This window comes from Sphaerodactylus townsendi, linkage group LG02 (assembly GCF_021028975.2).
Source record: "Sphaerodactylus townsendi isolate TG3544 linkage group LG02, MPM_Stown_v2.3, whole genome shotgun sequence".
Classification (NCBI taxonomy): domain Eukaryota; kingdom Metazoa; phylum Chordata; class Lepidosauria; order Squamata; family Sphaerodactylidae; genus Sphaerodactylus; species Sphaerodactylus townsendi.
Window position 1 is genome coordinate 68,433,829 of NC_059426.1, and position 19,108 is coordinate 68,452,936.

At 44.2% G+C, this 19,108-nt stretch overlaps 1 protein-coding gene across 5 annotated transcripts in view; it reads left to right on the top strand.

The window, feature by feature from the left end:
- Nucleotides 1-19,108, top strand: part of LOC125426563 (unconventional myosin-X-like) — a 54,563-nt gene that overhangs the window by 32,815 nt on the left and 2,640 nt on the right. For all 5 annotated transcript variants that reach the window (XM_048484988.1, XM_048484989.1, XM_048484990.1 and 2 more), the window contains 13 exons: nucleotides 46-141; nucleotides 1,054-1,147; nucleotides 4,687-4,742; nucleotides 7,263-7,405; nucleotides 7,974-8,168; nucleotides 9,176-9,333; nucleotides 9,698-9,821; nucleotides 12,175-12,472; nucleotides 12,927-13,134; nucleotides 13,445-13,581; nucleotides 14,939-15,062; nucleotides 16,584-17,033; nucleotides 17,678-17,869. In XM_048484988.1, the coding sequence (XP_048340945.1) occupies nucleotides 46-141; nucleotides 1,054-1,147; nucleotides 4,687-4,742; nucleotides 7,263-7,405; nucleotides 7,974-8,168; nucleotides 9,176-9,333; nucleotides 9,698-9,821; nucleotides 12,175-12,472; nucleotides 12,927-13,134; nucleotides 13,445-13,581; nucleotides 14,939-15,062; nucleotides 16,584-17,033; nucleotides 17,678-17,869 (2,275 nt within the window). The remainder of the gene's footprint in view (nucleotides 1-45; nucleotides 142-1,053; nucleotides 1,148-4,686; nucleotides 4,743-7,262; nucleotides 7,406-7,973; nucleotides 8,169-9,175; nucleotides 9,334-9,697; nucleotides 9,822-12,174; nucleotides 12,473-12,926; nucleotides 13,135-13,444; nucleotides 13,582-14,938; nucleotides 15,063-16,583; nucleotides 17,034-17,677; nucleotides 17,870-19,108) is intronic.

The following is a 19,108-nucleotide window of genomic DNA, read 5'->3' on the forward strand; positions in this document are numbered from 1 at the left end:
TGTCTGCCAGCCTTGGTATGCTCACCATTTGCTATTTTTTTCCAGGGAGATTGTGGATATTCACGAGAAAGAAAATGCTCTTGATGTTGTGACAAATGACCGGGTTTACCACATAGTGGCTGAGTCACCAGAGGATGCCAGGTATGGGATGCTGGGAAAGGTGCATATTTCTAAAGCATGTTCGGTCAACATTCCTAACCCTGCCCTGGAAACTAAAGGTGCTCTTTATAACTTATGCCATTTAAACTGTTGCAATATTTTTCAAACTTCCAGAGTCAAATAAAACAATCTTGCAGTCTGATGTTATAACACCACTTGGATGTATTCAAATATCTATCTGAATTTTGCTCATGAAATGTGTTGAAGTAGACACCTAAAGTTTAGACAACTTCTTCAATGTGTTTTAGATACTTTCATGGCTACACTTCCAGCATCACTGGTCAAATAGCAGAGAGCATCAGGATGAGCATCAAAATCTTACAAGCAGGATGAGCAACAAAATATTACAGGCATCTTAACTCTTGTCACATTCTCTCTGGAGATATTTATTCTGTTGGCATCTTTCTGTGTGCTGTGACCATTGCTTGCCATGAGTTAATTAACTGCCAGAGGCTAGTGGCCCAATGCCTTTTTGGCCTTTTCCAGCTCTGCAGCTGTGTCTGATTGCAGCTCACATTACAACATTAAGAACCGCATTAGCCAGTAGAGAAGCACACTTCTTGCCTGTGGGGAGAGAGTCCATTCCCCAGAGCAGCACTTTGCTCCATTCCTGATGCTGAGCATGAGCCTCTTTGCATTGTATAATGAAAGCCACATACTCCGTCTCTCCATCCTCAATAGCAGAGCTGGACAAGTTTGCTATAATTCAGTGGTCCAATTCAGTATGAGTCAAATCCTTTTAAAAGTTTCCAAAGACAATTCACCCAGGCTGTGATTTATTGAATATACAAGTGGAATAATACCACAACATTGAGGGGGATGTTGTGCCCACCTGATTGCTCTTTGAAATCAAGTTGTGCAATCCTTCTGAAAGTGATTCTGTCTTTTTGGCAGTGACTGGTTTAACATCCTGAGTCGCGTGCACAGTGCAACAGAGCAGCAGCTGAGGGAGATGCAGGATGAACAAGCCAACCCCAAGAATGCTGTGGTGAGTGGCTTTCAGATGGGGTCTGACCTGGAAGAAGAAGTTTTATAGTACATTCCTAAAGAAAATTACACCCTTATAAGTCATTTCAAGTCTCCTGTTTGCTATGTGTCCTTGAGCAGCTGTGACAAAGATCTTGCCACTGTGGTGAATGCCTTGGTGACATCTAGATTAGACTACTGCAGATTGCTCTACTGGGGACTGCCCTTTAAGACTCCAGATTAGAGTCATCCTGCTCTTAACCAGGGAGGGGAGAGAGGGGAGGGAGGGGAGAGAGTGAGGGGTGGCATGCAAGGGAGGGGGCCCGGCATCTGGACATGGCCCACCCACCCTAGCGGAGAGAGGGGTAGGGGAGGGTGGGGTGGCATGCAAGGGAGGGGAGAGAGTGAGGGTCAGCATGTAAGGGAGGGGAAGGAAGGGGCTGGAAGCCACAGATGGTAGAGAATGCTACACCGGAACATTGATTGTAGGAAAAGCTAGCAGGCATGAAGACAATAATTAGGAAGTCTAGAGTGGACAGTGGTATGGAAGTCCAGCTCCAGCATAACATATCTACTACCTCCTCAACCCTGACATGCAGGAAGCTGCAAATACATTATTCTGACTTTTTTTTCCAAGTGACAGTGACATGGAAAGTGACTCATCTGAGATCTCCCTGCCAGCCATATTTAAAGAATCCATAAAATCCCAAGCAACAAATAGCCAGAGGAAACTATCTTGCAAACAAAATAAACCTCATGAATTATTAGACTATTATTAAACTTCAGGGATCTCTTCTGGCCCAGAGGGAGCTGCTCCAACAGGAAGAATAGACCCCTCTCCTCATCTTAGTTTCTAATAAATAAGTCAAAGGATGCCCCGTTTGCAAGAGACTTGGGCTCTCTGCTAGTGATCCACATTTTAAGCCCATGTTTCTGTGATTCTCCCAGTGATACTGCCAGAGCTACAGGCTTCCCAGTCTCCACACGAGCTTCTAGTCTTTTCTACTCTCTGCACCATATCAAGGTCCCTTTCCCTATTTAACTCATATGCCATGGCTGTATTAATTAAATTTAAGCATCATGCCCTGTCGGTAATAAATGCTTATGTGCCCCCAATGAGACAGAAATTTCAGATCAGAGACTTGTGGACCCAATTAGAAACATATGCTGCTGACCTTAAACTGTTGGACCTAAATACATTTGTAGTATTGGGAGGGGACCTGAATGCTAGGTTGGGCCCCAATTATGACACCAAGTATGCAAAGTATAAAAAGACCCCCACCTAAGTCACTTACACAACTTCTGTATGTTGCCCAGTTAAACCCCTTTACCAGTTTTGCACCACTGGAACTGGTACAATCTAAATTCTTAAGATCAGCCCTTCAGGTTCCAAAATGTGTCTCTAATGCGACCTTGCAACAAGGAACAGGCTTCATGTGAATGGAGACTAGAGTATGGGTGGCTATATACTTAATGATTGGCTCAGGGTTTTTTTTTCCACACTTAGCCTTGCCCCTTTGACTATGAATGATGACTTTTAATCTACGTCGAAGTAGTCAGTGGTAATCTAATTCCTAGCTGGGTCTTTCTCCATAACTCCTATTCAGCATGGGCAACGACCAGGCTAAATAAGCAGGTAAACAGTGTGTGGCACATACAACGTGTCCAATGGACTTAGCCAGGTCTCCATCCTTTATTGCCAGTGAATCTAATAGGTACTCTGTCTTCCCTGTGGCATACTTAACTAATCTTGAAGTACCTAAACAGCAGAGAGCTTTTACTGTGGCCTAGTGCCAGGCTATCAGGATGCTGTTTCAGTTGGGAGGGGGAGCTGATGGGGAAATGTCTCTTTTTGCATTCAGCTTCTAGTGCCTGCTTATCTGCTCTGACCTTGAAGTTTGCTTCACTCCCTAAAGTTCTGGGATGGAATTCTGTTAACTGCCTAGTTTCCCAGGGGGATAGGGATACACTGAAACATATGATCAACTGTTCTGGCAAGAATAAGCCAGAATAGTCTTTTTCAGCTGTTAGCTCTGCTGTTTCTGCAATAAAGTCCTTGAACCCAATGAGCGTCTTATTGTCTGCAAAAGGGCGTTTTACACAGACCCTCCCTTTAGCTGTACTGCAAGGCCAATACAGGAAGATTCCTTACTGGGAGAGAAAATGTGGATCTGGGCCCAAAGAAACAATAGAACATACACTTCTCCACTATCAGTATTATAAAATATATGTAGTCATGTTTTTTCACCTCTGCTGTATAAATTCCCAGGCCACAATGAACAATTTTATATTTCCATGCTGCTCACAGATACCAATCCTGACATAACATACAGTGTGGCCAAACACTTGGAGTAAACCGCAGGATGGGATGATCTTTGCAATAAAGTAGGCTCAATGATATGATTTGACAGCTATGGCCATCAAACTACCAGTTTTATTGTTTATTATGTCTATCCCCCTTTTATAGTTTTAAAGTTTTTATTCTCCTTTAATATTTATGCTTTTATTCTGTTTCCTTTACATTCCCATACCTTTTGTGTCCCCAACTTCCTTTTACCAGTAAGTTTTACTTTTATTCCTGTTAGGTACATATCTACTGCAACCAGTTGTTAAATTATTTGAATCCCACCACTGGTTGTAGGGACCATATCACTCTAGTCTTGTTCCATCTGCATTAGCTCCTAGTTTACTTCCAGGCCCAATTCAAGCCTTGTATAGCTTCAAGCCAGCATACCTTGAAGACCACCTATTTGTTTATGAACTTAACCAACCATTCTGGTATCTTCAGAGCCCTTCTTCTGGTGCCCTCACCATATGATGCTAGATGGGAGGCAAGCCAAGTAAGGACCTTCTCAGTTGTGGTGCCAAAACCTGGGAATTTCCCTCAGGGAGATTTGTCTGCCTCCCTTGACCATGGCATTCCATCACTATATATGTGTGTACACATATACATAGTGTTTTAAATGCTGTTTCAAGGTTTGAAATGTTTGCCACCTTGGAGGAATCTAAGTTGGTTGGAAAACCAGCATAGAAATAATTTAAAGAAATAAAAATAATAAATGTACAGAGCAGTTAGAAAGCTGTTTGTGGGGAACCTTTTACAGAGATCAGGAAATGGTTGTGTCTTGGCACATGAGGAGGATTTGGCTGAGGAAAATGGTATTGCAAGAAGCATGGGAGCACATCTCCCTGTGAGATCTGTCAGTTCATGCCAAATAACTTGGTATTGGGAGCTAAGGGTAACTTTTGCCCACATTGCTCTGTTGTCTCCAAGGGCAGTGCTTTACTTTGCAACATCTGGATGAATGGCATGCAATCATTTCTTCTGGAAGAAGGAAAAGGGGGTTGCATTCAGGGATACTTTTGCAATAGGGACATGATCTGCTTGCTGCATGGAGTGACCCCAGCCATTAAGAATCAAGTGTCTTCCTGTCTGTATAGTTTTGCCCTTTCATCTTGGATTCTAGTTTGTTGCTCTGGAATGTGATAGAATCTTGGCTCAGTAAAGTGAATGTTTGGGACTGACTTAAATACATGTGGTTGTTTTATGTGGTTTTAAAGGGAACCTTGGACGTGGGACTTATCGATTCTGTCTGTGCTTCTGACAATCCTGACAGGTAGGCTTTGATCACATCTATTTGCTTGGCTAATCATTTTATAATCAAATGTTTTCAATAAAGTGAAAGTTGTGTGTGTGTGTAAAGTCATGTCAAATCAAAGACAATTTATGGCAACCCCAGGAAGGGTCTTTCAAGGCAAGTAAAAAGCAGAGGTGGTTTGCTGTCGCATTCCTCTGCAGAGTCTTCCTCGGAAGTTTCCCTTCCATGTACCAATTGTGCTTAGCTTCCAAGATCAGAGAAGATCAGGCTAAAGCATGCTGCCTTCTCTCCCGACAGTTGTATAACAGGAAAAAAAATGAAATCCTCTTGGAGTTTATTTGGGTAAATATAAATGCAACACTTAAGGAGCCACTTAATGCCTTCTGTCAGAATAAATAGCTCTCAAACTGTCATACCAAATGGCTAAGTTTATTTTTAGCAACTTAGGACTTAGTGCCAGAAGCTTCTTGGAGCAACTGTTTTTATCTTAGTAAATTGTAGTAGCTGTGTGTTACTGTTTGGGTGTTTTCAGCTTTGGGAAAGTGTTTGTAATTATCTGTAGCATCTGCCCTGTATGCTAAATACAGCGTACACTGTGGGAGCACTGTGGCCCATACCATGCCTTAGGGTTCTTTTTTCTGTTGATCTTCCAGAATCTGCCAACCTGTGCAAAAACGATGGCGTTGGGGCTCTTTTGCTCCCCCCACTATCACCGTATGTTTCTTGCATGCTACTTCCAGAGCAGTGGATTTTCTGGAAATAGCCATTCCACTGAGCCATTCCACAGTCCTCCAGTTGCAAGTGGACAGGTTGTTGTAGATTGGAACCATGGCAGTGTTATCTGATAGAGCACTAGACTAGGAGTGGGGTAACTTGGTCCGAACCTCCCTCTCTACTGTAAAGCTGACTGTGGTGAACTTGGGCTAGCCAGCCTCTCTCATTCAGCTTAACCAAACTCACAAGTTTGTTGCAAGGGTAAAATGGAGGAGAAGGAAACCATGTTTGTTGCTCTGAGTTCTCTGGAAAGATATTGGGATAAAAAGGTAATAAAATAGAATCATCTTACAGCCTTGAGAATGGAAAGCAAAATTAAGAATCTGTTTTTCTGTACAATTTAACCTGAAAATGAGGCTTCCTTCAATTCCAGTCAAGGCCACGGATACTAATACAAGATTTCTTTTTAAATACTATAAATAAAACAAGGCTGTTTTAATTCTACAGGTACATTTTCTCTAACACACATGCATTTCTACAAATAAAGCTGTGTAGGCATAAAAGTACCTAGAAGGGTCTGTTTCCATGGAGCTTGGTGAAAGTCTTAGAGGTGCTCTTTATATGATCTGAAGGTCAACCCATTTTCCCCATTTTTGCGGAACATCCACAGTGAATATTTTGAGAAATAAGATGCCTATTTTGCCATGTGACAGAAGCACTCTCTGCTCTATGGGCAGTTATACATGAGGCAGCACCTGACTGTGGGAAAGATGAGAGGTGATGAGAGAGATACATACGCACACAAAAAGCGGGGGATCTTTGGGAGGAACCTCATTACCCCATACAGCTGCCCCCCTTTCTGCACTATCTTCACTTTCTCTCCCTTTCATGGGCCTCTCCCCCTTTCCTTTTTCTTTTTCTTCCTCACATATATTTTTTCAGTTTTCCCCAGCTTCCACTTTTCCTGTAATTATCTATTCCTTGCCTCCCTCACATCTTGTCTTCCACACAACCACAGAGTTTTCTCCCTCATATCTTCTCCCCCATTACCTGTCTGGCTTCTCATCTTTTTTCCCTCCCTCCCTCCCCCCACCCACCCATCTGCTTACCTCCTGGTAGAGTTGCCAACCTCCAGGTAGTGGCTGGTAATCTGCTATTACAACTGATTTCTGTTCAACTGGACAAAATGGCCACTTTAGAAGGAGGTCACTGTGGCATTATATCTCCTTGAAGTCCCCCAACAAACCCTACCTTCCCCAGGTATTCTCAAAAATCTCCAGGTATTTTCTGGAGCTAGCAACCCTACTTTCTGGTGCAGGTAAACAATGCTGGCCGCCATTTGGGGTTGCTACAGCAAATCCAAAACATCACCCAAGTATCTTTTTTTCCTTCATATATTTTACTTTTTACTTTTGGGAGATTTTGAAACCTCTGTCCCCCTCCCCCCTTTTCCGATTTTTTGGGATTTTCCCCAGGTCTGTAGAAAATTCTATCCTTCATGGCATCCCTGAACCAATTTTTAAAGCATATCCTGGGGCTTAGTCGGAAGTTAGACACGTGATGTATCATGCAGAAAAAATGAGAGAGAGAAAATACTTATTAAAAAGTGGAAGTTGTTGGAAGGCAGCCAAAGGAGGCTTCATTTACATAGACACTTTGGGGAGAGGATGTTTTACACAATAACTGGAAAATGTAATGTATATGAATAAGAGGATATAAAGTCCATCTATTGTTGAGAAGAAGAGAACTGCAGCATTCTGCACTGAAGAAGCTTCTGATCTCCTGGGCTATGGCATCAAGCGTAGTTTTCATTATATTTTGCAGGCCAAATTCCTTTGTAATCATCACAGCAAACCGTGTCATTCATTGCAACACTGATATCCCTGAGGAGATGCACCACTGGATCTCTCTCTTGCAGAAACCCAAGGGCGAATCCAGGGTTGATGGACAGGAGTTTATTGTGAGAGGTAAAAAGACAGAGGCAATGACAGACAAAGGCTGATTACCCACCGGCGCTCTGACACATGGTGGGACTGGAAGCATGTCAGGGCAAGAAATCTTGTTCCGATGTGCTGACTCTTTGTGGCGCCCTGAGAGAGGAGGCGCATCGGTGCAAGATTTCTTGCCCTGACACACTTCTTCTTGGCCCGTGCGTGCTTCTTGGTTTTTGTGGAGAAAGCAAGAGCACTACTGACATGACTTTCTGTGCCAGAGCAGGGCGAGAGTGCGGAATAACCAGCAGTGGGTCATCAGCCAAAGTTATTTTGTTGCCTTGGGCACAGATCAAATGCTGCCCCTCATTATGGGAGTAAAACGATAATAAAAGATTACATAATTGACCCTATGATTATAACACAGGATAGTCTCCCAAGGCACCATTGCCAAAGGCCATAAAAGTGCATATAGTGTAGTGGCTAAGAGTGTGTACTGGTGAGTCTCCAAATCCCTCCTTAGCCACAAACTCTCTAGATGGCCTTAGGCCAGCTGTTGCTTTTCCTCCAGTCCCATGACTCCTGTTGTCCTTTCCCCTCTCAGGCTGGCTTCATAAGGAGGTCCAAAACAGCAGCAAGACATCTTCTTTGAAGGTGAAGAAACGCTGGTTTGTGTTGACTAGCACTGCCCTTGACTATTACAAATCATCTGAGCGCACAGCCACCAAGCTTGGGACTCTTGTACTCAACAGCCTTTGCTCGGTAGTCCAGCCTGATGAACGAGTTTTCAAAGAAGCGGGTAAGAGACAGGAACTAGTGGCCATGTAAAGGTGGTTGCTGAGTCTTCCTCTGGCAGCTGTGAAATGGTACTCCTGTAGAGCTGATTACATTTGTGCAATACTGTAATTGGGTAAAGCATCACTGTATACTGGTTCTGGTGGGTTTTCCGGGCTGTGTGGCCATGGTCTTGCTCCTAACGTTTCGCCTGCATCTGTGGCTGGCATCATCAGAGGTGTATCACAGAGGGAAGATGGACTCTGGTCTGATCCAGCAGGCTAGTTCTTATGGAAGTCGGTTTCACACTGTGTCTAGTGAGAAGGGAAAGTTTAGTGTGGTATATTGTCCATGTCCCAGGGTGGGGAACCAATCATTAAGTGTTTGGGTGGAACTTGCTGTACAAAAGTGTGGTTGAATGCATTGTATTGTGGGTGGGGTTATCAGTCCATTTTTTAAGTACTGGGAGCCCAGCTTTGCTAATTTTCAGAGTCTCTTCTTTCTTATTGAAGTTGTCTTGGTATTCGTGAATTTCAATGGCCTCCCTGTGCAGTCTGACATAGTAACCTCTGAATTGTCCAGAATTTCAGAATTCAGCAAGGAGGATGCCTGTCTTTGTACCTCCTACATTTTGTTGCAGTCATTTTGGGTTCACCCCCTCCCCCTCAGTCTTTTTTCAGAATTCCAAAAGTGCCTGCAGGCTCAATGGGGTTGGGGACTGCACTTTAGACAGAAATTGGGTCTTGTTTTTGTATGAATGATGCTGTAGACCTATTCAAGGGGGGATAAAGTGGCTATCTGATTGCTGTACATATGAAGCACACAAAGGTACCAGCGGCTCCTCGGGCTGCCTCTTAAGGTGCCACCCACCAGTTTGGATCACCTTACAGCTGTAGCATGTGATGAAAACTGGGTGTTTATTGCCACCAGGTTCTAGCCTCTTCCCCACCTTTCTCCCCTACTGCCTCAATTGTGGTTTATCATTCCAATTGTATATCCAGTTTCACTTCCTATTGCCATATGTGCTGGCAGGTTATTGGAACATCATTGTGCATGGCCGAAAGCACTCATACCGCCTCTACGCCAAGCTGCTGAATGAAGCCATGCGCTGGGCCTCTGCCATCCAAGGAGTCATTGACAGCAAAGTTCCCACTGAAACACCCACACAACAACTTATTCGTGACATTAGGGTAAGTAGTGCCTTTCCAAACCTGAATCCCACATGAGTATAAGCTCTAAATAGGGCAACAAAAGAAAGGGATTTGGGCAATATAAATGAAGCTATTGATTGAAGCATCTTTTGCAAATGAACTAAGGGTCAGGCCAATTTCCTGGAAGAATTCCATAAAGCTCAATAAAATTCTCTAGGAAATGGAAAACTTTCTTGGTACAAATTTATCTCATCTTGCTCAGTTCTTATCCCATTCAGAGACATTAAAATACTTGGAGGGGGGTGGGATGGAGGAATACCATTATCCCCTTTTGCTCAAAGGTGGTGTGTGTGTTGGGAAAAAGGAAGAGTCTATATGAGGAAACCTCTGTCTTTCTATTCAGGAAAACAGTTTGAATCCTGAAGTAGTGGAGCAGACCTACCGGAGGAATCCCATCCTAAGATACACCCAGCATCCCCTGCACTCTCCATTGTTACCACTGCCTTATGGGGATGTTGGAATCAACTGTAAGTGGATTTGAGGTTTGGGAATATGCATTATATCAGAGGTTTGGTTTCAAGCAGAAGGGCAGGGGAAGAGGAATACATCTTTATCCAAGCTTTTAAAAAAGAATATGTAGACATCCTATGCAGTGGCGTAGTGGTTAAGAGCAGGTGCATTCTAATCTGGAGGAACCGGGTTTGATTCCCTGCTCTGCTGCTTGAGTTGTGGAGGTTTATCTGGGGAATTCAGATTAGCCCTGTACACTCCCACACACGCCAGCTGGGTGACCTTGGGCTAGTCAGAGTTTTTCGGAGCTCTCTCAGCCCCACCTACTTCACAGGGTGTTTGTTGTGAGGGGGGAAGGGCAAGGAGATTGTCAGCCCCTTTGAGTCTCCTACAGGAGAGAAAGGGGGAGGTATAAATCCAAACTCTTCTTCTTCTATCTAGTTGTGCTTGTACTCTCTCTTTTCTTTTTCTCAGTAGGCTAATATCTAGTAAATTAAAAGGAAGGCCAATGCAAGGGAAGTATTTTGCAAGCACAAAGAAATCTCCTAAATTTTATTTTTGGAGCTGCACATTTCCAAGGAAGGATGTGCCATATGTCTGACATTCAAGTCACTTTCCTGAGTATGACACTCTTAACTGACAAGTAGTTCAGCATCTGCCCTCAGTTCGTATTTATCAACAATTTCGTTTATCACTGGATTGTTCTTTCACAAAACTAAATGGTTTTATTTATTTATTTATTATGATATTTATAAGCCGCCTCACCCCCGAAGGGCTCGAGGCGGCTCACAAAATGGCTGCACTTTAAAACAGCAAATCAACAGAACATTTCAAATACAAGAATGCAGCTTAATTCATTAAAAACTTAAAATTTAAAAGCTTAAATAGCGATTACAAATTTACATACAAGTTAAAAACGCCCGATCTAAAGGCCAGCGGAGGGAGGGGATAGGTAGGACCCAAGATGGGGATCAGGGCCCGACCAGGTGGGAGGCAGCAGCCTCAATGGGGGGTGATAAAACCACGGCCAGCCCCCCTAAAGGCCCGGTGGAATAGGTCAGTCTTACACGCCCTGCGGAACTCACCAAGGTCCCGCAGGGCCCGGACAGCTGGAGGTAGAGCATTCCACCAGGCAGGGGCCAGGGCCGTAAAGGTCCTGGCCCGGGTCAAGGCCAGCCGCATTGTCGCAGGGCCAGGGGTCTCCAGCAGCTCTGCCACCGCCAAACGCAGCGGCCTATGTGGGACATAAGGGGTGATGCGGTCCCGTATGATGGGATATCAGAGGTTTCAGAGACTAAGTGCCATGACTGTTGGAAGCGCTAGTGGGAGTTGCTTTCCCCTTGTCCCTGGTGCAACTCAAGAGGAGCAGGAAAGAGTGAAGCATTTCCAGCTGCCTCCTCCTTTTCACACTCAGATAGATCACAAGATCCAGGATCATGGGTCTCTAAAAGCCTGTAAGCAAGTCTTGCAAGTTGACACCCCACCCCCCGGCCGCCGCTTCCATGATGCATATAAGTTACAGACACTTGGGAGACATATACCCCTGTCCCTGCCACCAGAGCTTGCCAAATGACTGGCCCAGCCCCTCTGGCCAGTTTGCTATGTGATTGTTAGGGCAATGCAGAATCCATGTTTCAGAATGGTCCTGTATTTTCCATTGGATTATCTCCTGAGTAATTTTGTGCACGGGTTTGAAAAGGTATCCTAAATTGTCAGACAAGTTTCCCTTCTCTTCTGTGTAATGGAGATAGATAGAATTGTTGGGAGAGATGAACAGAGTGTGGAAATTCTGTTTTTGAATCTCTATGAGATGCTAGAGAGCCAGGTTCAAAATACTACTCATGCCATGGAAACATGCTGGGTGACTTGGGCCAGTCACACACTCTCAGCCTGGACCCTGGCAAGTATTTGGATGTGAGCCCTCCAAGGAATACCAAGTGTGCGACATGGAGGCAGGCAATGGCAAACCACCTCTGAACATGTTTATCCCTGAAAACCCTACAGGGGACACCCTAAGTCAGTTTGACAGCAAAAAAAAAGAGAGACATTTTGGGCATTGCATTTTCTTGGTTGACACCAAGGGGTATGTATGACATTTATTGGAGGTTTTTACCCTAGACTACCAGGAAAAACTTCAGTTACCCAGGGCTTATTGCATTGCTTCTTTTCCAAATGTAATGATTGGGATGACTTGCCATAAAGGTTTGGTCCAATTAATTCCCTCATGAGTTTCAGAAAACATGGCAGACCTGGTTCTTGTTCTGCCAGCTTGCTTCTTGGAGTGTTTATCTGCTGGCTTGCAGTTGGGAGCTCTCAGTTCAATACTGATGTTTTCCCTGTCTTGTATGTGTACCTTCTCTCCCCTTACAGTACAGCAAGAGAAGGGCTACAGCAGCCTACAAGATGAAGCCATGAAGATCTTCAACTCCCTGCAGGAGATCGAAACAGTGTCTGACCCCATCCCCATCATCCAAGGCATCTTGCAGACCTGCCAGGATCTCAGGCCCCTCCGTGATGAGGTCTATTGTCAGCTGATCAAACAGACGAACCACGTGCCACAACCCAACAGTCCTGGGAACCTTCACCATTGGCAGCTGATGACCTGCATGAGCTGTACTTTCCTGCCCAGCAGGGGAATCCTACGTTACCTTAAATTCCATCTCAGAAGGTGCGAGCTGTTCTGAGGGCACACTGTGCAGGCATCGCTCCCTCAGTATTCATTCTCCACACACCAGATCACTTATGAAGAAATTAAATAGGGCCTGTCACTGTGCAGATCTATGGAAGGACCCCTCCCTCTTTTTTACTCCTTTTATATTGCAAAAGGTGTTTTTTTACCACTTTTATTATACCTCCATGCCTTTCATTTTCTGCTAATTGACTCTGGGATTTTAGAAGAAACTGGATGTGAATATCAGCCTGGGGCCAGAGAATCATACATTTTCTCTAATGAGAGATGTCTAAATTTGGTATAATTGATTTGAAATTGTGGCATCATGTCCTAGGCTTGCCATGGGCTTTAACCTCTCTCCAATGGTATTCATATGACAGAAGGTTCTGGTTCAAAGTTTGTTTCTCAGCATGCAGGAGGATTTTATGTATTTTATCTTTCTCTCAACCAGAGTAAAAGACCTCTTCCCAGGCACAGAAATAGACTGGTTTTCTCAATTCATCAGTGATTCATTGAAGAGAACCAAGAGCAGGGAGTTTGTCCCCTCCCAGGAAGAGATACAAGCCCTCATCACACGAGAGGAAATGACTACCACAGTTTACTGCCATGGAGGGGGCTCTTGTCAGATCACCATCAATTCCCATACCAGTGCCGGAGAGGTAAAAACAGAATTTGCAGGGCAAGGTTGCTCAGGAACCTCTGGTGGTGTGTGGGGCTGATGTGGGCATAACTGTTTGGTGTCTTTAGCATAATTCAGTCCCTTTTGGCTCATCTTCATTATTTTTCTATGTAACCAATGAAGAAGAGAAGAAAGTTTTTCTTCTTTTCTCTACTGGCTTATGCTGGAGAAAGCACAGAAAATGGAGGGGCATCTCTCTCTGTCCATCTCCTTCCCTGTTCAACTTCAACTATAGGGTCCCTGAATATCTTTCTGCAAAGCTTTGGGGTATGCTGTTTTTCTCCTGGTAGGTAGTGGAGAAGCTGATCCGCGGACTGGCCATGGAAGACAGTCGGAACATGTTTGCCCTCTTTGAACGCAACAAGCATATGGACAAGGCAATTGAGAGTCGAGTGATTGTAGCTGACGTCTTGGCCAAGTTTGAGAGGTTGGTCCCTTTACAGGAGAAATTCTCATCCTTAACCCTGCATTATTGGGCACAGCCTAAATTGGAAGACCTTGATCCACTTTGCAAACTGCAGCGTAGTGCAGATGCAGCCTTAGTGGTTGGGACTGTGTGGCATTTTCTTCTAGAACTGGCCAGGTATTCAAGTACCAATGCCAGGCTCAACTTTGATTTTCTGGGTCTCTCATTCAAAGATGATCGTCACACTTGGAATCAGAAAACTGGAAGTAGAATTCAGGTAATGAGCAGGATGGTGCAGCTTTCCACAGCTGTAGCTTGTGTTTGTCTGCTTGATCAGTCAGCAAAACATTGTGTTTCAGAAGGGCCAGAGGCCTCTGGGTATTATTTCAATAAATCCCTTTGTGAATGGCCATTCTGCATGGAGGAGTGTGTTCAGCATGTGGGATCATTTGTTTTGTTGTTAGAATTTTTGGCTGGCCCTCACAGGAGGAGAGAGCCTTGGTCAGTTGGTTTCCACAAAACAAACTAGCTTTAGAGTTCTCTAGGAATTCTGTCTCTCATTTCACCCTTCTGTTGTTGTTTTTTGTTAGCTGTTTTTTATAAGCTTCTTTCCAATTTGATCTGGAAATTGGAAGTGATGATGCCTTTCTTTTAATTATGTCATATGATCTCCTTATGGCTGGGCTGTAAGAGATGCCTCCAAAAATAGAATCCCTCAGGTGGGTTGTGGAGCTCCAACTGCTAGGTCATAAAGAGCTATAATATTTTGGCTGCCTTTTGGAAGGACCTGCTGCTCATGCCCATGTGGAAGAGAGCAAGGGAACTGTGGCTCCTGTTTCTCCTTATCGGCACTCTGAGAGCAACAGCAGGAGGGCAAGACAAGGTCACTTAGAAGTGGAGAGGACTTCCTTTATGGTTTTGCCCCTTAGCTTGTTCCTCACTATGATATATCTCCTGGCACTTAGCTCTTGTTTCCTCTCCGTGCCTCTCTAGGTCTGCTGCCTGTAGTCTTGGCCTTGACGTCAAGTTATGACTTTGGTTCTCCTCTTCTTGTCACTTAACACTTATGAGGCATGGCTGCAGCTCAGCCGATCCTGAGTCTGGAAATGTCAAGGTTACCTGTCATGTGGCACAGTATTACCACACAAATTGTTTCCCTGTCCTGATTCCATGTCATTGACTGTTACTTGCAGGGACTGGAAAATGCCAAAAATTGTGATGTTGGGCTACATGCTGAATCCTCCTAGATGCTAAGAGTAGGGGAGAGGGGAGAAATTGCCATGGCAGTGTTGCTTTCATGAGGCCAATGCAACTTGTACGTCAGCTTTCAATTGATTCCATGATCAAGACGATCATCAGATTCTTCCCCACCTTACAGGCTCGCTGGGTCCGTGGAAGAGGAGGAGGAAGGCCACTGGCAGCTGTATTTCAAGTTGTATTGCTTCCTTGATGTTGCAAATGTGCCTAAAGAGGGAGTAGAGTTTGCCTTCATGTTTGAGCAGGTAAACCTTTCGTCGTCTGTGAAGAAGAGTTGGTCCTTATACACACACACATCCTTTTCTCTACCTGTAAGGAATCTCAAGGCAACTTACAAACTTCTTTACCTTCCTCTCCCCACAACATAAACCTTGTGAGGTAAGTGGAGCTGAAAGAGTTCTAGGAGAACGGTGACTAGCACAAAGTCACCCAGCAGGCTTCATGTGGAGGAGTGGGGAAGCAACCTGGTTCTCCTGATTAGAGTCTGCTGCTCTTACCCACTGCACCACGGCACTCCAGATGTTATGGACTATAATTCCCATCAACCACTGCCAGCATGGCCAATTGGCCATGCTGGCAGGGGTTGATGGGAATTGTAGTCAATAACATCTGGAGTGCCAAAGGTTCGCCACCACGGGGCTAGGCAGTAGATGCACTAGGCCATGATGAGAAGACTTTACCCACAATAACTTATCAATAAGATGAAAGCAAGCTCATCTTGACAAAGAGGATGACATTCAGATGTCTGGTGACTCCTGAAAAATGTATTGTGGCAGAGGTTTCTATGAACCCACTGGTTAGATACATGGTCATTTAAGTATGTAGATGTATACCTTCACCCTGAGTGCAAATAAAAGGATAAAGAATTGTTTGCTTTTTTAAAATAAAAGTGAGGCTAAGAGGGCAAGCAGTGCAAGATACAGTAGTCACAGCATCCTGCAGAGCACAGGTGACTGCAGAAATCTATCAAATGATAAAGATCCACTGAGCATGAACATAACCCACTCAGACTGCTCAGCAAGAGGGTGATAAATTGCCATAGCAAGATCAGCTTGGTAAATAACACTTGATATGGAACTTTCTGTAGCGTGTAAAGAAGTCCCTGGATCTGCTGAAAACACAAGGTTTTCTGTAAGGGCAGGAGCAGGCTGGTTTCCTGTACACCCCCCCAGCCCCTTTCCCCTTTGACTCTCAGCTGCTCTCAATGTTTTGTTCCCTTTGGAGCATTTTCGGTCTTCATCAGACTGATGTTTTAGGACTATGTTTTTCTTTCTTTTAGTTAATTGACATGGTTGTATTTTTCTGAGTTCCCAGGAATTTCCTAAAGTAGAAACTCTAGGTCTGTGGATGGGACTCATTTTGCTGTTTCTGCCATTCACTCAAAGGCCAGCAGAGTTACCTTTGGATATCGTGGTGATAATGAGTAATGATAAACACTAAGATTTTAGTAGCTGGAACAACTAGCAAAGGTGCTCTCCTTTGAGTCAGTTTTCTTTCCTTTATTAGTACAGCTTTATTGGCCAAAAATTTCAACCTAACTTTGGGCTAGTTCATTTTTCCTTGAAAGAGCATAGCTGCCAGTGGAGTGAGGATGTTACACTGGCTTTGCATTTAGTCGCATGGCTGTTATCATATATTCACAAAGTCTGCCACTTTTGGCTATTAATTCATGTGATGTCACACTTGCAATCTGGTCTTCGCCACAAGTATCCTTATTACTGAAACGTTATAAAGCTGTGAATAATGATCACCTCTGACATTTACAGGCTCATGAAAGTCTCATTGATGGCCATTTCCCTGGCCCAGAGGAGACACTGCACCACCTGGCTGCTCTGAGGCTACAATATCTACATGGGGACTGTTCCAGAATCTCCTGGTCCCTTGACAACATCTACCCAGTAAACCGGCTGAAGTCCAAAATCCTGCAGTCCATGAAAAGCAGTGGCCCCAGCAGCCATGCTTTGGAGAGGAGACGGACCAGTTTCTTGGAGGGTACTCTGAAACGCAGCTTCAAGGCTGGCTCAGTGAAGAAGCAAAAAGTAGAAGAGGAGCAGATGATGGAGATGTGGGTGAAAGAGGAGCTGTCAGCAGCTCGAGCCAGCATAGCAGAGAAGTGGAGTAAACTCCAAGGGCTGTCTCAGCAGCAAGCCATGGTGGCGTACATGACCATCATGAAGGAATGGTCAGGCTATGGCTCTACCCTCTTTGATGTTGAGGTGAGAGAGGAACCACAGTGGTAACATCTGAACTCTGGTCCAGAGAAAGTCATGCTTAATTAGTTAATGAGGCTTTGACTGGGACTGAGGCCCATTATGCATGTCACGCTTACCTTGGGATTCTTCTTTGTGCAGTGGGGTTGTAGTGGGATCTCCTCGCATTTCTCTGTTTACATGCAAGGAGGCACTCACTGCGCAGCTTGTCTGCTGAACTCCCCCAGATCTGCTTTTCCTGGTTCTCTTAACTCTGCCTATTAACTCACTCTTAAAGGCACACGTCTCATCTTACCCAATAGTCTCAAGACTGCTGGCTTTGTAAAAGCCTTAAATTACTTTCATATCGATACTGCTGTTATAGCCATTATATTGATATTGTAGCCACTTAATTTGTGGACCTCAGGTTCTTTTAGGAAGGTCTTTGCAGGAGTCCCAAGCCTGGCATTTGGCTCCCGCTTAATAGCCTATCTTAACTGTTTTTAAAAATCCATTTCATTCCATTGGATGGAAAAGGAAGGAGAGGGTGGAGGGGAAGTTGATAACCTCATACTCAATCCATTTACTTGCTTTCAGTGTTTGCTTCCAACGCAGTGTTTCCCCACTTGTTCTTTCTCCTTCTCCTAATACTTCTAACTTCTTTCTTGCAGTGTAAGGAAGGTGGCTTTCCCAATGACCTCTGGCTCAGTGTCAGCACTGAAAACGTTTGTGTGTACAAACGGGGGGACCCAAAGCCTCTGGAAACTTTTCAGTATGAACACATTGTCTTCTTTGGGGCTCCCCAACCCAACACCTTCAAACTGACTGTGGATGAAAGAGAGATGTTCTTTGAAACCCCTCAGGTATGTGTCATACAACCCTAGGTAGCAGAAAGGGCTGTGTTATACTGCAGTAGGCTGTGCTGATTGGCTGGACAAATGCATAATGCAAGACTTTTCCCCCTTGCTTGGTCACTCAGTAATAGGTTTTAAGATTATAACCTGGTAATTCCTTTGCAGACAGATTGTCCCTCTTGACAATTTGTTTTCCTTATGGACTCACTTCTCCTAGCTATTGTCTTAGCATAATAATGAGGGGAGATGCTGAATGTGGACAGTTCTTTCTTTAGTCAGCAAAGATGCAATTAAGACATCACAGAAGGTTTCCTGTGCAGGCAGAGGTGAGGCCTGAATTCTGCTTAGCTTCAGAGGAAGATACTTGAACATGAGGCCACCTGTGAACCCTATTTTTTACATATGGAGGTACACTGTTTGGGCCTGGGTTGTGAAATCCCCTGTCAGATTTAGTAAGATATAATACAATTGCACCTTAGTCGTGGTTTCCCTGCTATTCCTGTACATGTAGTATCCAGCTGGGATCAGGATCACAGTGCACATGGACAAGGGGTTTGTTTCAGCCTTCCCCAGTTCCTTTTTTGGGGAAACCCAGCAGGCCAAATAACATCCCCATGGGACATTTTCAGGTTGGAAAAATGGTGCAAGGGGAAGGCTGGAGCCTGCCCCCTTACATCACTCTGGTCCTGATCCTAACTGGGCACCATATGTGTTGGAATTGAGGAGAACCCATAACTCATGGTTATTACATCTCTCACAAAGTGGGAATCCAGACTCAATCCATGTACTCTGTAATGTGTGAAAGCGAATAAATTTATGTTACAAATATAACAAATGACACTTTAAAAGTATTAAATTATGCCTTAATAGGCAGCAGGAAGATGCCCTCTGCTGTCTGTTCCTGTCATCTTAACATACTCTGGCCCAGCCTTTTTCTTGTCATGCCCTTATTCCTTTAGCAGTTTTGCTAGTTAAATCTTGTAGCTGCCTAAATGCTGTTAATATTCAAAACACCAACTATCGTTATCTTATCTCGTGAGGTAAGTCTCTGGCACTCCTGTTTTCTAGACAGAAAGAAAGTTGAAGATCATCTAGTGAAGCCATGACTGATGGGATTAGGACAGGGCTCTTCAATTAAATAAATCTTTATGTCTTAATTCTTGCTATGATACATCTATTGTAACTTCTCAACACATTTGTGCAAATTTCCTCATGAAAACGATAACACTACTACTTATAGTGTTGCAT